General features: G+C 60.8%; 4 protein-coding genes and 1 non-coding gene across 9 annotated transcripts in view; 4 read left to right on the forward strand and 1 right to left on the reverse strand.

The window, feature by feature from the left end:
* TGFA (transforming growth factor alpha) overlaps positions 1-2,496 on the forward strand; it is a 128,757-nt gene extending 126,261 nt beyond the window's left edge. Inside the window, exons 4-7 of one of the 2 annotated variants that reach the window (XM_030035941.1) lie at positions 890-1,013; positions 1,225-1,374; positions 1,498-1,607; positions 1,694-2,496. In XM_030035941.1, the coding sequence (XP_029891801.1) occupies positions 890-1,013; positions 1,225-1,374; positions 1,498-1,607; positions 1,694-1,701 (392 nt within the window). In that variant the 3' untranslated portion in view covers positions 1,702-2,496. The other variant, XM_030035942.2, reaches the window with a different exon arrangement.
* Positions 2,497-4,829: 2,333 nt separating this feature from the next.
* Positions 4,830-8,521, forward strand: FAM136A (family with sequence similarity 136 member A). Of its 3 annotated transcripts, none has more exons than XM_041128350.1 (6): positions 4,830-4,951; positions 5,731-5,871; positions 6,011-6,268; positions 7,367-7,463; positions 7,698-7,995; positions 8,323-8,521. In XM_041128350.1, exons 1-3 carry the CDS (start codon positions 4,865-4,867, stop codon positions 6,197-6,199), a joined length of 417 nt encoding a protein of 138 aa, XP_040984284.1. In that variant the 5' UTR covers positions 4,830-4,864; the 3' UTR covers positions 6,200-6,268; positions 7,367-7,463; positions 7,698-7,995; positions 8,323-8,521. The 3 variants fall into 3 exon arrangements, with proteins under 3 accessions (XP_040984284.1, XP_029890738.1, XP_029890737.1); XM_030034878.2 differs by having other exon boundaries at positions 7,871-7,995; XM_030034877.1 differs by lacking the exon at positions 8,323-8,521 and having other exon boundaries at positions 7,367-7,389; positions 7,871-7,984.
* On the forward strand, positions 6,977-8,521 carry SNRPG (small nuclear ribonucleoprotein polypeptide G). The gene is made up of 4 exons (XM_030034879.2): positions 6,977-7,127; positions 7,367-7,389; positions 7,871-7,995; positions 8,323-8,521. The coding sequence occupies exons 1-4, from the start codon at positions 7,096-7,098 to the stop codon at positions 8,371-8,373; spliced, it is 231 nt and encodes a 76-aa protein (XP_029890739.1). The 5' UTR covers positions 6,977-7,095; the 3' UTR covers positions 8,374-8,521.
* A 980-nt stretch (positions 8,522-9,501) lies between these two features.
* On the reverse strand, positions 9,502-13,537 carry PCYOX1 (prenylcysteine oxidase 1). 2 transcript variants are annotated; one of them, XM_030034868.2, is made up of 6 exons: positions 13,394-13,537; positions 13,106-13,312; positions 12,428-12,602; positions 11,771-11,982; positions 11,320-11,472; positions 9,502-10,975 (listed from the first exon to the last, which is right to left on the reverse strand). In XM_030034868.2, exons 1-6 carry the CDS (start codon positions 13,482-13,484, stop codon positions 10,317-10,319), a joined length of 1,497 nt encoding a protein of 498 aa, XP_029890728.1. In that variant the 5' UTR covers positions 13,485-13,537; the 3' UTR covers positions 9,502-10,316. The 2 variants fall into 2 exon arrangements, with proteins under 2 accessions (XP_029890728.1, XP_029890729.1); XM_030034869.2 differs by lacking the exon at positions 13,106-13,312 and having other exon boundaries at positions 13,394-13,535.
* Positions 13,538-13,607: 70 nt separating this feature from the next.
* TRNAG-CCC lies at positions 13,608-13,678 on the forward strand. Its single transcript has one exon. It is a non-coding gene; the product is annotated as a tRNA-Gly (tRNA).
* The last annotated feature ends 141 nt before the right edge of the window (positions 13,679-13,819 follow it).

Here is a 13,819-nt window from a genome sequence, read left to right on the forward strand (position 1 = left end):
GGGGCTCGGCTTTGCGGGTTAAAACTCCGAAAAGGGTTATTTTTGTGGGGATGTTCAGACCAGAGGCAGGAGTCGGGGGAGTCCGGGCTCTCCTGGGGTAAAGCCGTCCCCGGGGAGGGGGGTGTCGGGGTTTTCCTGGCGAGGGGCTGCGCCACGGCGCAGATTTCGGCAGCGATTCTCACCGCGAAGACCAAATCCCAGCTCCCGGCTCCCCAGGGATGCTGCCACCAGCTCCGACATCTCCAAACCGCCCACCGATGCCTCTCTCCCACCGCCGGAGACGAGGACATCGGACCACCGCGCCGGCACATCGCCGGCTGAGCCGGCCGCGCTCCGTCTTTCCTCGCTTCGCCTCCTCGAAGACCCGGAAGCATTCGGCAGACGTGGGTTTAATTACCCCGGCCTGCCATAAATTCACGGCAACAGGAACTTGAGGTGGCTTTGAAACGACAGCGATCGGATGTGCTTTATACCCGGGCTAATCCGAAAGCAGGATATTTGTTTTCCGTCTCTGCTGCGGAGGATAATTTAAACCAGCGCGGGATGTAATGGAAAACAGCATCCCCGGCAAAGCCACCGGTCCGGGGCTGCAGCCGGCTCTGCCGTTATTTAACTCTCTGCTCCTCCATTTTAAGCTTTAAGCTCTTTAGGAAATTCCTCTAGTGCCAGTGAGGCTTATTTTCAGTGCTGGTTTAAGTGGGACCCGTCTGGGCTCCTTTGGGTGGTCCTGGCCGGGACGCGGCTGCTGGACCGCGTCCCACCCGACAACCCCAAAATAAATGCATCCAGCCCTAAACCAGAGCTACCGACCCACCGTCGGCGACGCCCGGGTCGCTGCCGGGCCGGCAAACGCCCAAAAATGCCATTTTCTCCTTGTTTTTCCTCCCAGCTCCGGGCCCGCCGGTGGCGGCGGCGGTGAGGTCCCACTTCAACGACTGTCCCGACTCTCACAGCCAGTTCTGCTTCCACGGCACCTGCCGGTTCCTGGTCCAGGAGGACAAGCCGGCGTGCGTGTAAGTGTCGGGGAAAAATAAAAAAAAAAACAAAAACCTCTGGCAATTCAAATCCAAGCGGGTCCTTCGTCTCTCCCCTTGGCTCTCCCGGGGGGAATCCCCCCAAAAAGCGGGGTCGACCCTGGTTTTGCCGGGCTCCGAGCGGGTGCCCCGGTCCTGGGGCTGATGCCGATGCCTTTCCCGTGTGTGTGTCCCCCCCCCACCGGTGCAGGTGCCATTCGGGGTACGTGGGGACGCGGTGCGAGCACGCCGACCTGCTGGCCGTGGTGGCCGCGAACCAGAAGAAGCAGACGATCACCGCCTTGGTGGTGGTGTCGGTGGTGGCCTCGGTGCTGCTCATCGGCGTGTGCGTGCTCATACAGTAAGTACCGGGGCGGGGGGTTCGGCTCAGCCGATTTGGGGCAGGATGCGGGCCGAGGAGGGGGGGGGGGGGGGTGTCGAGACCCCCGCAGCCCCTGACCGTCCCCTCCCCGCTCCCTTGCAGCTGCTGTCGGCTGCGGAAGCGGTGCCGGTGGTGCCGGGCACCCGGCGGCGGCCCGGAGAAGCCGGGTGGGCTCCTGAAAGGCGGCACCTCCTGCTGCCACGCCGAGACGGGTAAGGGGGCCGGGGGGCACCGCGGCGGGCCGCCGGCCGCCGGCGTTCCCGGGGTGTAACCGCGCTCCCCGTCCCCTTCCCCGCAGGGGTCTGACGGAGCCGGGGGGGTCCCGCCGCCGCCCCTCACCCAGGAGACCCGCGCCGGGGACCAGCGCAGCATCTCTTCTCTGGTTTTGGTCTTTTTTTTAATTTTTTTTTTTGGTTTTCCCTTTTTTTTTTTTTTTTTTTTTTTTTTTAACTTTATTTCCCCCCCCTACACACACACGCAGAAGACGGCAGGCAAGCGCCCCGGCAGGAGACGCGCTCGGCAGCACCGTAAGCGTGCCGGCAGCGGCAAAGCGCTGGCAGAGCCGGGCATCGCCCCCGCCGCAGAGCCAAACCCCGGCCGGGCAACGTGGAGCTGGGGTTTGTCTTTGGATTTGGGTTTGGTTTTCCTTTTTCTCAGAATTATTTTTTTTTTTTATTTTAACCAGAACCCCCCACCCCTGCAGGATGGGGCTTTATTTTTCTATAGAGACAAAAGCTCCGCCTCAGCAGTCACACGGACCCTGCTCACTTTGGGGACAGATACGAGCTTTTTATTAATAATAAAATGAACCATAATCCTAGGAAACCTCCTCAGGCCGGTGCTCTAACCTCCCGGTGCAGCGTTAATCTTTTCCGTAGTCTTTATCATAACCAATCGGAAGCTTTTTTGTTTGGTTTTTTTGGTCTTTTTTTTTTTTTTTAAGTCATGGTTACTCTCATGTCTTCTGTATATGTTGCACTGAAAGTTAATATTTAATGTTTTAATTTATTTTGTGTGGTTAAATTAATTTTGATTTCTATAATATGTTATTGTGATCAGCTGTTCTTTTTTCCCCTAATACCTGGATTATAGTTATTTAAGTGATATAAAGGACACTTTTTCAGAAAACTCGTCTCTCGGGCCTTTTTTGACGGGGGGGGGGGGAATATTTGGAAAGGAGTTGCTGGGTCCCAGGGGCGGTTGCGGGGAGGGGGGAGCGTCCCCAGGGCGCAGAACTGATACCCCGGTGATGGGCTCAGCCCCGTCCCCCCACGTTTCCAGCCCAAAGCGTGAAGCGAGGGGGGAGGGAAGGATGGATATTGGGGTCGATTCCGTTCCCGCTGTGCGGGGAGCAGGGTCGGGGGGGGGGGGTCCAGCCTTGCACCGCGCTCAGGACCTCATAGCGGGGCGACACCAGCCCCAGCTGGGGCACATCCCAGCCCCCGCCTCAGCCAGCAGCAGCAATTTGGGGACAAACACTCCCATTTCACAGCAGGCTTTTAGTCCCTTTTTTTTAATATTTTTGCCATTAACAGCAGCGGCAGCCCTTGGGGGCTGTTGGGGGGGCTGCAACCCTCCGGGGGAGCAGCCGGTGGCACCTCCCTTGGTGCTGGTCCCCCCCCCCACCGCCTGCAAACAGACATCCCCGAGGAGCCGGGGGGGGGCCATGCGCGGGTGCTGTGCCTGGGTGCTGTGCGGAGGTGGGGGGGGGTCGCGTGTGTGCGCACACCCTTTCCTCTGCACACCCACCGCCGGCCCAGCTGGTGAGCAGGTGCCGGAGCGGATACGGCCTCGCCGGGGCTGGGGGGGGGCCAGGCAGGCAGCGCCGATGTTCCCCCACCCATGGAGTCACAGGCTTCATCCTGCCCTATGAGCCCCCCCAACATGGTGTCAGCCCCCCCCCCGTCCCCGACCCAACCTGGCCTCAGTGTGCCGGGCTGGGAAATGGGCTAAAAGGCGGGAGCAGGATAGTGCTGGGGTTGGGGGGGGGCCCGGATTAGTCCGGAGCAAAGCGCTGCTGCTGCAAAGCCTGGCCAGATCCTGCCCCGCTCAGGTTATGGGCACGGGGGCGGCCGTGGGGCTATTTTGGAAGTGGCCGCTGGCCCCCCCCCAGCCCTGTTAGTTATGAGCTGCCGGTTCTTCGCTGCGGGGTATAAATGGAGCAGTTTTTTTGGGGGAGGGGGTCGAGCCCAAACCCCGCGCGGGTCAGGGCCGGGGGGGCACGTCCCCAAACACCCCAGCAGTGCAGGGACGTGTTTGCAGGGAGGCAATGGGTGCCCTGCATGGGACCCGAAGCATTTTGGGGGGGGGGGGGCCTGGTGGGGGTTGCACTTGGTTGCCTGGCCTCTGTGGCTGGTCGGCCGTAGCCCGGGGCTCTCGCTCCCTCCTGCGGGTTCCAGATTTCCCCCCCCCCCCACGCCGCTGCCCAACCTGGATGTGCCCACCATGACGGTGCCCAGCTCCGGGGCAGGATGGGGCCGTGGGGGCTCGGCGCAGCCCCGGCCGGGAGTTAGCTGTGCTGCGGGGCTGGGGGGGGCCTGGGGGGGCTGGAAGGGCTCTGTAACGTCCCAGCCACGAATAACTGAGGTGGGGTAATGTCACTGGGGGCTTAGCCGGGGCCTGGCAGCGTGGCGTGGGCGCTGCGGGGCAGTTGGGGACGCTGCATGGCGGTGCAGCGGCACATCGCGGTGCGGGCATTGCATCATGGTGCGGGCATTGCATCATGGTGTGGGCACTGCATCATGGTGCAGGCACTGCATTGGGGTGCGGGCATTGCATCCTGGTGCTGCCATTGCATTGTGGTGCAAGCGTTGCAGGGCATCGCGGGCATTGCACCATAGTGGAGGCACTGCATCACGGTGCAGGCATTGCATTGGGGTGTGGGCACTGCACCGTGGTGCAAGCATTGCAGGGCAGCGCGGGCATCGCATCATAGTGTAGGCATCGCATCGCGGTGCGGGCATCGCATCATGGTGCGGGCACTGCATCATGGTGCGGGCATCGCATCATGGTGCAGGCATTGCATTGCGGTGCAAGCGTTGCAGGGCAGTGCAGGCACTGCACCGCGCGCGGTGCGGGCATTGCATCGTGGTGCAAGCGTTGCAGGGCAGTGCAGGCACTGCACCGCGCGCGGTGCGGGCATTGCATCGCGGTGCAAGCGTTGCAGGGCAGTGCAGGCACTGCACCGCGCGCGGTGCGGGCATTGCATCGTGGTGCAAGCGTTGCAGGGCAGCGCGGGCATTGCACGGCGGTGCGGGCATTGCACGGCGGTGCGGGCATTGCACGGCGGCGCGGGCATTGCAGGGCAGCGCGGGCATTGCACGGCGGTGCGGGCATTGCACGGCGGTGCGGGCGTCGCACCGCGTCTCGGTGCCGCCGCTGCCGCCCGGGCCGTCCGTCGCCGCGTGCCCCGTCCCCCCCCCCGCCCCGGTCCCGCCCCCCCCGCGGGGCGGGGCGGCGCGGGGCCGGGATGGCGGAGGCGGCGCAGACGCGGGTGCAGGCGGCGGTGGAGAGCGCCGTGCGGGGGCTGGAGCGGGAGCGCATCCGCGGCATGCAGGTACCGGGGGCGGCGGGGGGGGGGCACCGGGCAGGGCAGGGCCGGGCGGGCTCCGGGCCCCGCGGGGAAACCGCCGTTGCCGCCCGCCCCCCCCCCCCTTCCCCGCCCCACGCCGTGCGTGACCCACGTGTGTGCCCGGGGCAAGGCCTGCCCCCCCCCGGTATCCCTGTGTCCCCCCCCCCGTGCATGCCCCGTACCTGCTCATTCAACCCTGCACCCCCAGCCCCCCGCTCCCCCCAGCCCCCTGCGCGCCCCACACCGTCTCTGTGCGTGGCCCTTACCCCCCCCCCCAGCACGTGCCGTGTGCCCCCTACACATACCCTGTGCGCCGTAAAAATGCCCTGTGCCCCCCCCAGCGCGTCCCCTGTCCCCCTGCATGTGCCCTGTGCCCCAGCACACACCCTGTGCCCCCTAAATATGCCTTGTGCCCCCCCAGCACATGCCCTGTGCCCCTACACACACCCTGTGCCCCCTAAATATGCCTTGTGCCCCCCCAGCACATGCCCTGTGCCCCTACACACACCCTGTGCCCACTAAATATGCCCTGTGCCCCCTAAATATGCCTTGTGCCCCCCCCAGTACATGCCCTGTGCCCCCCAGCACATGCCCTGTGCCCCCCCCCACGCCCTGTGCCCCCCCACGCCCGGGCAAGCCGCACACAGCTGCGGGCTCAGGGCGCAGCCGGCTCCTCGCAGGGTGCTCCCGCAAAGCGGGTGGTGGGGATTTGGGGAGGGGGTCGTCCCCGCAGGCTGCACCCCGCTGACGCCGTGTCCCCTCAGGGCGCCATGTTCCGGTGCAGCGCCCGGTGCTGCGAGGACGACACGGCCTCCATGCAGCAGGTGCAGCGATGCATCGAGCGGTGCCACGCGCCCCTGGCCCAGGCCCAGGCCATCGTCACCGCCGAGCTGGAGCACTTCCAGGTGAGACTGGGGGGGGGGGGGTTGGACAGACGGACGGACGACCGAGGGGGTTGGGAGGGACGGACAACCGCTGACCCCACCGTGTGTGTGTCGTGTCCGTGTCCCCCCCCCCCCCGTCTTCCTCACCCCACCCGCGCAGGATCGCTTGAGCCGCTGCACGCTGCACTGCAACGACAAGGCGAAGGACGCGCTGGAGGCGGGCGGCACCGAGGCGCGGGTGCGAGGCCAGCTCGACGCCTGCCTGGTCGCCTGCGGGGACGACCACCTGCGCCTCGTCCCCGCCATGGCCAAGAAGATGAAGGACAGCCTGGCCGCCCTCCAGCAGTAGTGGGGCGCCGGGGGTTGGGGGGGGGGGGGGTCGTCTCCCCCCACCCCGCCTCGACGCGCTTTATTAAAGGCGAGGTGCCACGTTCTAACCGCCCGCGGGTGCTGCGGGGTTTGGGGGGGTGGGGGCAACATGGAGGTGTTGGGTGCTTGCAGCAGCACCCGTGCTGAGGGGTGAGCCCTGGGCTGGCATGGCGGGGGGGGGCTGGTGCCTGTGCAATTTGGGTGATGTTCGTGCGGGTGCAGGGTGATGTGTGTGTGTGTGCAAAGTGGGACACACACACACACACACACACGTCCCCTGCTCGTCTGCTATATATTGGGGGACGCTTGCGCACATGCCGGGGCGGGGGGGGGGGGTGACCCGTGTTACGCGCTGCCAGTTTGGGGATGCCTGAGCGTTGTGGGGGCGGCCCCCACGCGTGTGCAAGGCCCGGGCGGATCCCCAGCAGCCTGCATGGCGTGGGGCGGCCCCTGCAAGGCACCGAGTGACCCCTGTGCCCCCCCGCACGGCGTGGGGGGGTGAGCCCCGCGGGTGTGCAAGGCACGGGGTGACCCCCCCCACCGCCCGCCATGTGCGTGCACAGCGTGGGCCGCAGCGCTGGGCCGTAGCGCCCCGTGTAGCCCCGCCCCGCCCCTCCCCGCCGCGCTTTCCGGCCCCTCCCTCCTTGCTCCGCCGCGCCGCTACTCGGAGGAGTGCGGTAGGGTTCCCGCGGGCGTTGATTGGCCGCGGGAGGCGTCGGGAAAGGGGAGGGGGCGGGGAAGAGAAGGGCGAGGCGCGGTCGCTATTGGCTGGCGGAGGAAGGGGTGGGGTGGGGTGAAGCGACGCAGAGCGGCGCGGTGACGTCAGAGCGCGGCGCGAGCGGCAGCGTGAGGGGCCTGGTGGGCTGTGGAGACGCCATGAGCAAAGCGCACCCGCCCGAGCTGAAGAAGTGTGTCCGGGACCGGGGACCGGGATCGGGGACCGCGGGCCGGGGAGGCGAGAGGGAGGAGGGAAGGGAGAACACAGCCGCGGGGCCCGCCGTGATCCGCCGGTATCCCGGCGTGCCCCGCGGGCGCCCCGGTGTCATGGCGGCGGCGGGGGGCGGGTGGGGGTGGTGGTGTTGGTGGTGGGATGTTTTTCCATTTCTTCCCCCGCCGGTGCTGACCAGCCGCCGCCATCTCGTTGCAGGTTCATGGACAAGAAGCTGTCATGTGAGTGCCCGCCGCCCGGAGCTGCTCCCGGCCCTGAGTTCTCTTTGCCGCGTGTGTCTGCGCCGGGGCGTGGGGTAAAAGGGCTGCGCGGCCGTGGGGGAGCCCCCAGCCCTCCCCCCGTGTCCGTGTCCCCCCCTCCTCGACCCCCTCATTCCCCTCTGCACGGCGGTCTGTAGCGAGGGGGATACGCTGGCTGCCTGAGCTAGCGCTCCTGCCCGGGAAGGAGCGGGCCCAGAGTAGTTTCAGGCTTCAAAACCCGTTAATTTGGGGCCGATATTAATTTAAAATTCGCATTCCTAAACTCTCAGGGCGGTCGTTTCTTACCACGCTGGATGCGGCGCTCTGAATGCTTCCGATTAACACAAAGACCTTCCCTCCTCGCGGCCCCCCGCTCGTTTTCAGAGCTGCGGGTCCGGTGAGGAAAAACCCGAACGCTGGCGTTGAGCGGTCTCCTCCTTTAAACGGGCTCCGTTTCTTGTAGTGAAATTAAATGGCGGCCGACACGTCCAGGGGATACTGCGGGGCTTTGATCCCTTCATGAACCTCGTCATCGATGAGTGCGTGGAGATGGCGCCGGGGGGACAGCAGAACAATATTGGCATGGTGGTGAGTGCCGCTGCAACAAGTGGAGGGTGAAGGGTCCCGCACCAGCCCGCAGCTGTAGCTGGCGTGTCTGTAAAACGAGCTCAATTCTCAGAAGCGGACATGTTTGTTTACCGCAGTAGCGTGGAACAATCCACGGGGTTTTAGAGTTAAAATCGGTCGGCGTTCACCCTCACGGGGGAATTCACTGCAGTTTTTTTGGCGCGGCGTCAGCTTTGGAGGAAAATAAACTGGGGGGACGGGATGGGACGGGACGGAACGTGCGGTGCTGCAGAGCGGTGGGTAACGGCATGCTGCGTCTCACCAGCCGCTCTGAACTTTCGCTTTTAGGTAATACGAGGGAACAGCATCATTATGCTGGAAGCCTTGGAACGAGTATAGCGCCGGAGAAACCTGCGTCGTTACTGGCCGTGACAAGACCTAACCCACTTCTTTTGTTTACTCATTGAACCTGCCGCAGGGCATCCCTGAGCATAAACTTATATTTTTGTTTTGTTTTGTTAAATAAATTTTGTAATGGTTGACGTAACTTGTGTCAGTCGTACTTGCTTTTTTGGGTAATGGGGCAGCTGAAGCACGCTGGTTCTTCAGCGCAGTGGGGGCGGTTGTTAATTCTGCTCCCGATAGTTTTAAAGCTCTGGGAGGGCTTTCGGGAGGCTTAATTTATTTAAGTGGATGCTAAATCGGCGCCTCCTTTGGTGTCCTTCCCGTTAGCATCTTGGAAAGAACAAGCTACAAAGCTGTGTCGTGTTTGTTCAGTGGGTTATTGGATTTTAAGTGGGAGGAAAATGGTAAAATTCCCCTCTGTGAAGAGTGACGTAGAGTATTTGTGCCAAGCTGGGCTGCCTGAAAGTAGGAATTTATTATTATTAACTTTTTTAATAGTGATTTTTACTCTTACTTCTGCATCACGGAGTTGTGGTGCAGGAACCAAGGCCTGTGGGGGCTGAACTGGCCCGAAGAAGCCTTTGGATCTTTCCCCTAAAGGGGAGCCAGGCAGAAACTGGCCTTTTTGGTTTGCTTTTGTGAGCACATGAGCTTCCACTTACGGGTCCCTGTTGACAGAGATGGTCTTTTTTTGTCACTGCATCTTTAATACAGAGGTGCTAAGCGCTTTCTCAAGCACCACAAAGGTAGAAAGCGAGCTTTGGGCAGAGCTCAAAGGGTTTTTCTCAGAAAATTTGACAACCGCTACCTGGAGTGAGGGCTACAGCCCTGCCGTAGGTGCGTGCCACGACCGGGCGTCTGTCCGACACTACGAGTACAAACCCTCAGCTTGCTTTTCAGAGTTCCCTGACCTGTTGCAAGGAGTGCCCCGCAGCGGGAAGTCTGTTCCGCTGGGATGGAAAGCGTTTTGCGGGGGGATATTGTAAGTACAATAACATCTTTTTTAGCTTTTTATCGCTGCTGCGTCCACGGCGGCACAGCGAGGATGCGGCTGGACGACAAGATCCGTCGGGTGGCTGAGCACAGAACAGCCGTACGCTACCTCAAGGCAACAGCGCCAGCTTCCTTTCCAAACGGTGCGTTAGTTTTTATTTGTAACGGCAATATTCAGACACGGTTGAGGTATCGCAGCGCTATTAGATACAGTCAAGGGAGACAATGTTCTCACGAAAAGGTTTTTTACCTACTCAAACCTAGCGGTGCCCCCCTGCAGGGTCAGGTTGCCTAAATTATTAACTCTTTCAAACGTTGACAAAGCGAAGGACATTGGTGTTTTTGCTTGCTTACCGCTTGTTTCGGCAACTCATGCACTCCCAGCAGACCAGCTGCCCCCCGCCACCCCCCTGTAAGCTACAGTACTTGTTCTGGAGGCAAATTACGAATGCAGCCCCAACTTCCGCTGCGCTAGTCCCGCCCCAAGGAATAACTACTTGATACACCCTTCAGAAAATAGCTGAGGCAGAGAGGTTTACAGTCAAGAAGTTGATTTTCCCTGCCTGAAACAATGTCCAGAGAGGGAAAGCGACGTGCACGGGTTAATCACAGTGATGCGGATCCTGAGTTTGGCAGACTCCTTGCCGCGGAGGGCACTTTCGGGGTCAATATGGCATTTAAAACTTCTTTTTTGATCTCACTTAGGGATAGATGGAGGATTTTGTTTGAGGCAGGGTCAGCTCCCTTGGGAAAGCTTCCTCCGCCTTTTCACTGCTGTTCTAGTCTGTCTTGAGCTGGCTGGGTGCCTCCTTTTAGGGACTAAGCAAGGAGTTCCTCGTTCGTTAGCTTTAATCGTGGCTAAATGGTTACACTACGGGATCCCTATCTCCGAAGGCTGTAGTGTGGACGCTCCTGCAAGCACCCAGCCGTTGGCTCCCCGGGGCTCAAAGCTCCGTTTTCAGCTTCTCGTGCAAATCTTCCTGGTCAATCCTGTCGGTGTTCCCGTACCACTGGTGGTAAGCGAGCAGGGCGACATTTTTGGCTGCGATGGCGCTCATCTCCATGGCGCTCGCGGCCCGCTCGATGCCATTCAGGTAGTAGATTTTGTCGTGGAGGATGATGGGAGGGCATTTTTCCGGGGGGCTGTAGTGGGGGTACGCCAACCACTTCTTCACTTTGACGGAGTCGTAGGAGGAGAAAAGCAAGTTAAGCTGCTCTTTGGTGAGCACCTCCTTTGAAAACACCTTCCAGATGGCCGACTGCAAGGGCAGCTTTCCTTCGCCGCCCACGTCTTCCACAGGAGACACCACCCCCAGGCTATTGATGAACAATTTGGGATTCTCCGTAGTGAAGATGGCACTGAAATGAAAGGCGGATGGGTCCCGGTAACCAAAGAAGGAGGTGTTTAAGCGTCCGTGCACGAACGTCGTGACAGTCTGGTGGTAAGGATTTGGGAAGTCTGGGACAGGAGGGTCAAAGTTCTTGAAGGTGATGTTGGCCATTTTGCGGCTCAGTGGAGCAGCGATGACAACGATGTCATACGTATCCCCCGTTAGTCCCGACGTAGTGTTGTAAGTGACCTGGTAGAGCTTCACCGGGTCCCCTGGGGAGAAGAGCTCGGTTATCCCACTCCGTGGCTGGAGGGAATCCCCTTTGTTCCTCTGACAAACACATCAGGCTTTTAAAACGCCATCCCGTTTAGGCTGATGATGCCTTTTTGCGAGCTGAAGTAGCTTTATAAACTAGTCCCAGCTTAGCTGAGGGAGCGCTGTGAGCTGGGGCTTTGAGCAGAGCCCAGTTTTCATCTTAAAAGACCAAGGAAGACCCAATCTGTTGCTTCGGTCTGCCAAGGGCTGCAGCTGAGCAGCGACGGAGGCCAATGTCGGTCTCCAGCTGCTGGAGCTTGCCGTTCCCCTCCCCACCAAAGGGAAAGCAAACCCAACTCACCTGTGGGTCTGGGTCTGATTTTTGGCTCTATAGACAAAACTGTACCAGGGATAACTTCAGCTTTGGAGGCATAGATAAGGCCAGTGCAGACAAGTTTGTTCCCCCCTTTTACTGACCAAAGGCCTGACTCCACCCCTGCCAGAGAAACAGCACCTACAAGGAAACCACGTTCGTTAGAGCGGCTTGTTCGGCATCATTCTGTAGGGGAGCATTTGAAACAGAAAGTGGAAAATTAGGGGAAAAAAAACCATCCCTTTGGGGCGCAGAGCTTGCTGAAGGCCAGGGCTAAGCAGGTCGCGTTAGCCAGCACTTTGTCAGAGTAAGGCGGTAACCCAGCATGGGAGGTACTGCCGCACGGTACCAGCCCAGGGAGCAGGAATCCCAACACCCGTAAAGAGGACAAGGTCCATGGGACAGACGTGGTGGGGAGGTTAACCCACGAAACGCTCACCTACGAAACTGTTGATGTTGACACCTTGCCCGTAATTGACTCTCATGGCCGGACAAACCACCTCATTTATGAACTTATGGGAGAAGCCAGCTTTCTGCATGGCTTCGTCGATGGTTTGGTTCAGCATGCGGATGAAGTCGTTCCCTCCGAGGGCGTGAAGCAGGCGCTCATTACTGCTGAAGGCATAGTCATGCGTCTGGTAGCGATAGATCCTTTAACCAGAGATAAGAAATAGGTGTTCCGTTGCTGTTAATTCTCTTAGTTGCCCTCGGAAGCTGCGGAGGATCTCACAGTGCGGCTCCCGAGAGCTTCGCAGCCCTTTGCGGGAGCAGCAGGGCTTGTCCTTCGAGCCAAGCCCTAGCCTAAGCGGTACCTGCCTAAGTAGACCTGGACCTTCATTAATTATGCATTTACTGATCTTTCCTAACAAAAGCACTTTCTGCACGGTTATGAATTTAATTCTCTTATCGCTTATCTCGATCTTTTTCCTTAGAAAAATGATTGGCAACAGAGAGAGGGCAACTGGAGACTCCTTTCTCAATAGCGATGGGATGATTTCACTGATTTTTTTTTTTTTTTTTTTTAAACTCAGCAGCAGGTTTCGCGCCTTTTCCCAGAGCTGCTTTCCCACCTTTTTCCTCACAGGGCCCGACGTACCGCATGAACTTGTCCAGGATGTCCTCCACCCACATGTACATTCGCAGGGGATTGAGCCCGTAGTGCCAGAGGAGCTTGAGAAGGTTGACAATGTACCAGCTGCTCTCCTCAAACACGAACTCCTCTCCGTTATAAATGCCTGCGAGGCTGCCGTGTGCTGGGGCAACCGACAGGCCTTGAGGAAAGGGGTAAAAAAAAGGTAATTTAATGAAAGGTAGAGCTTGCGTCAAGCCAAACTATATTACGCCTCAATTTTAACTTCCCGAGACATCCCAGCTTTGCGTTGTTAAGGGTGAGCAATTGAAGATTGGATTCCCAAGACGTAGAAAGGGGAATTAGTTCTTGACCGGGAGCCAGGTAGTTATTTGCGGTGACTTTTGGACCTTTATGATGGGATTAATGCATCCCCTGGGCGGGGGGGGGGGGGTGTCTACCTTCCATCGGGATGTGGGTCTCCTTTTCCCGGGGCTGGGGTACCACAGGGGGATATTGGGGAGGGATATTGAGGGGGGGATATGGGGGGGATATCAGGGAAGGTAGGGGGGCAACCAAGGCTTGTTCTGTACAGGGATGTCCCCCCAGCAGAGCGGGAGAGCTGGACCCCGAGCATCCCTGGGGGGGGGGTGGTTTTGGGGTGGGGGGATGCCGGGGGGGGGCGTGGGGGTGGTTCCCACTCACCCAGCTCCTTGACGAAGTGCTTCATGTGCAGGTTGAGGGGGTGAAGGACGGACCCCCCCGCCTCGTAGCCGGCCCCCTCCACCTCCAGCGTGGCCAGCCGGCCGCCCACCGCCGCCTTCTCCAGCACCTCCAGCCGCACGCTCCTCCCGAACTTCTGCCGCAAGAAGTAGGCGGCCGCCGCGCCCCCGATCCCGCCGCCGACCACGGCTGGAAGAACCGGCACCGGCCGTCAGCGCTGCCCCCGCAGCACCCCACGCGCACCCACCCACCCCGCCGCCGCCGCCATACCGATCTTGCCGGGGGCATCGCGCTGCGGCCGGCGGCCCGGGACGGGCGGGCAGAGAGCGGCGAGGAGCAGGAGGAGGCGGAGAGCCGGCATGGCGCTGGCTCGGCGGGCGGGACCGCCCTGTCAGCTGGTTCCCGCCGCGGCGGACGGCGGACGGCGGGGGGGGGGGGGAGCCCAGCAGGGCCATGGGGGCGGGCGGGGAGCCGCCTGCCAGCCGCGCCGCTGGTGTAGTGGTATCATGCAAGATTCCCATTCTTGCGACCCGGGTTCGATTCCCGGGCGGCGCATGGCTTTTTTTTTTTTTTTTTTTTCCTTCCTAAACCCTGCTTTTAAATCCCTTGTTTTTATTTTTCCCGCCCCGCCGGGGTGAGGAAGCGGCAGGGCCGCACCCCGCTGTCACCGGGGTGGGGGGGGGGGAGCGTGATCGT

The sequence above is a fragment of the Aquila chrysaetos genome, chromosome 13 (assembly GCF_900496995.4).
Source record: "Aquila chrysaetos chrysaetos chromosome 13, bAquChr1.4, whole genome shotgun sequence".
NCBI lineage: Eukaryota > Metazoa > Chordata > Aves > Accipitriformes > Accipitridae > Aquila > Aquila chrysaetos.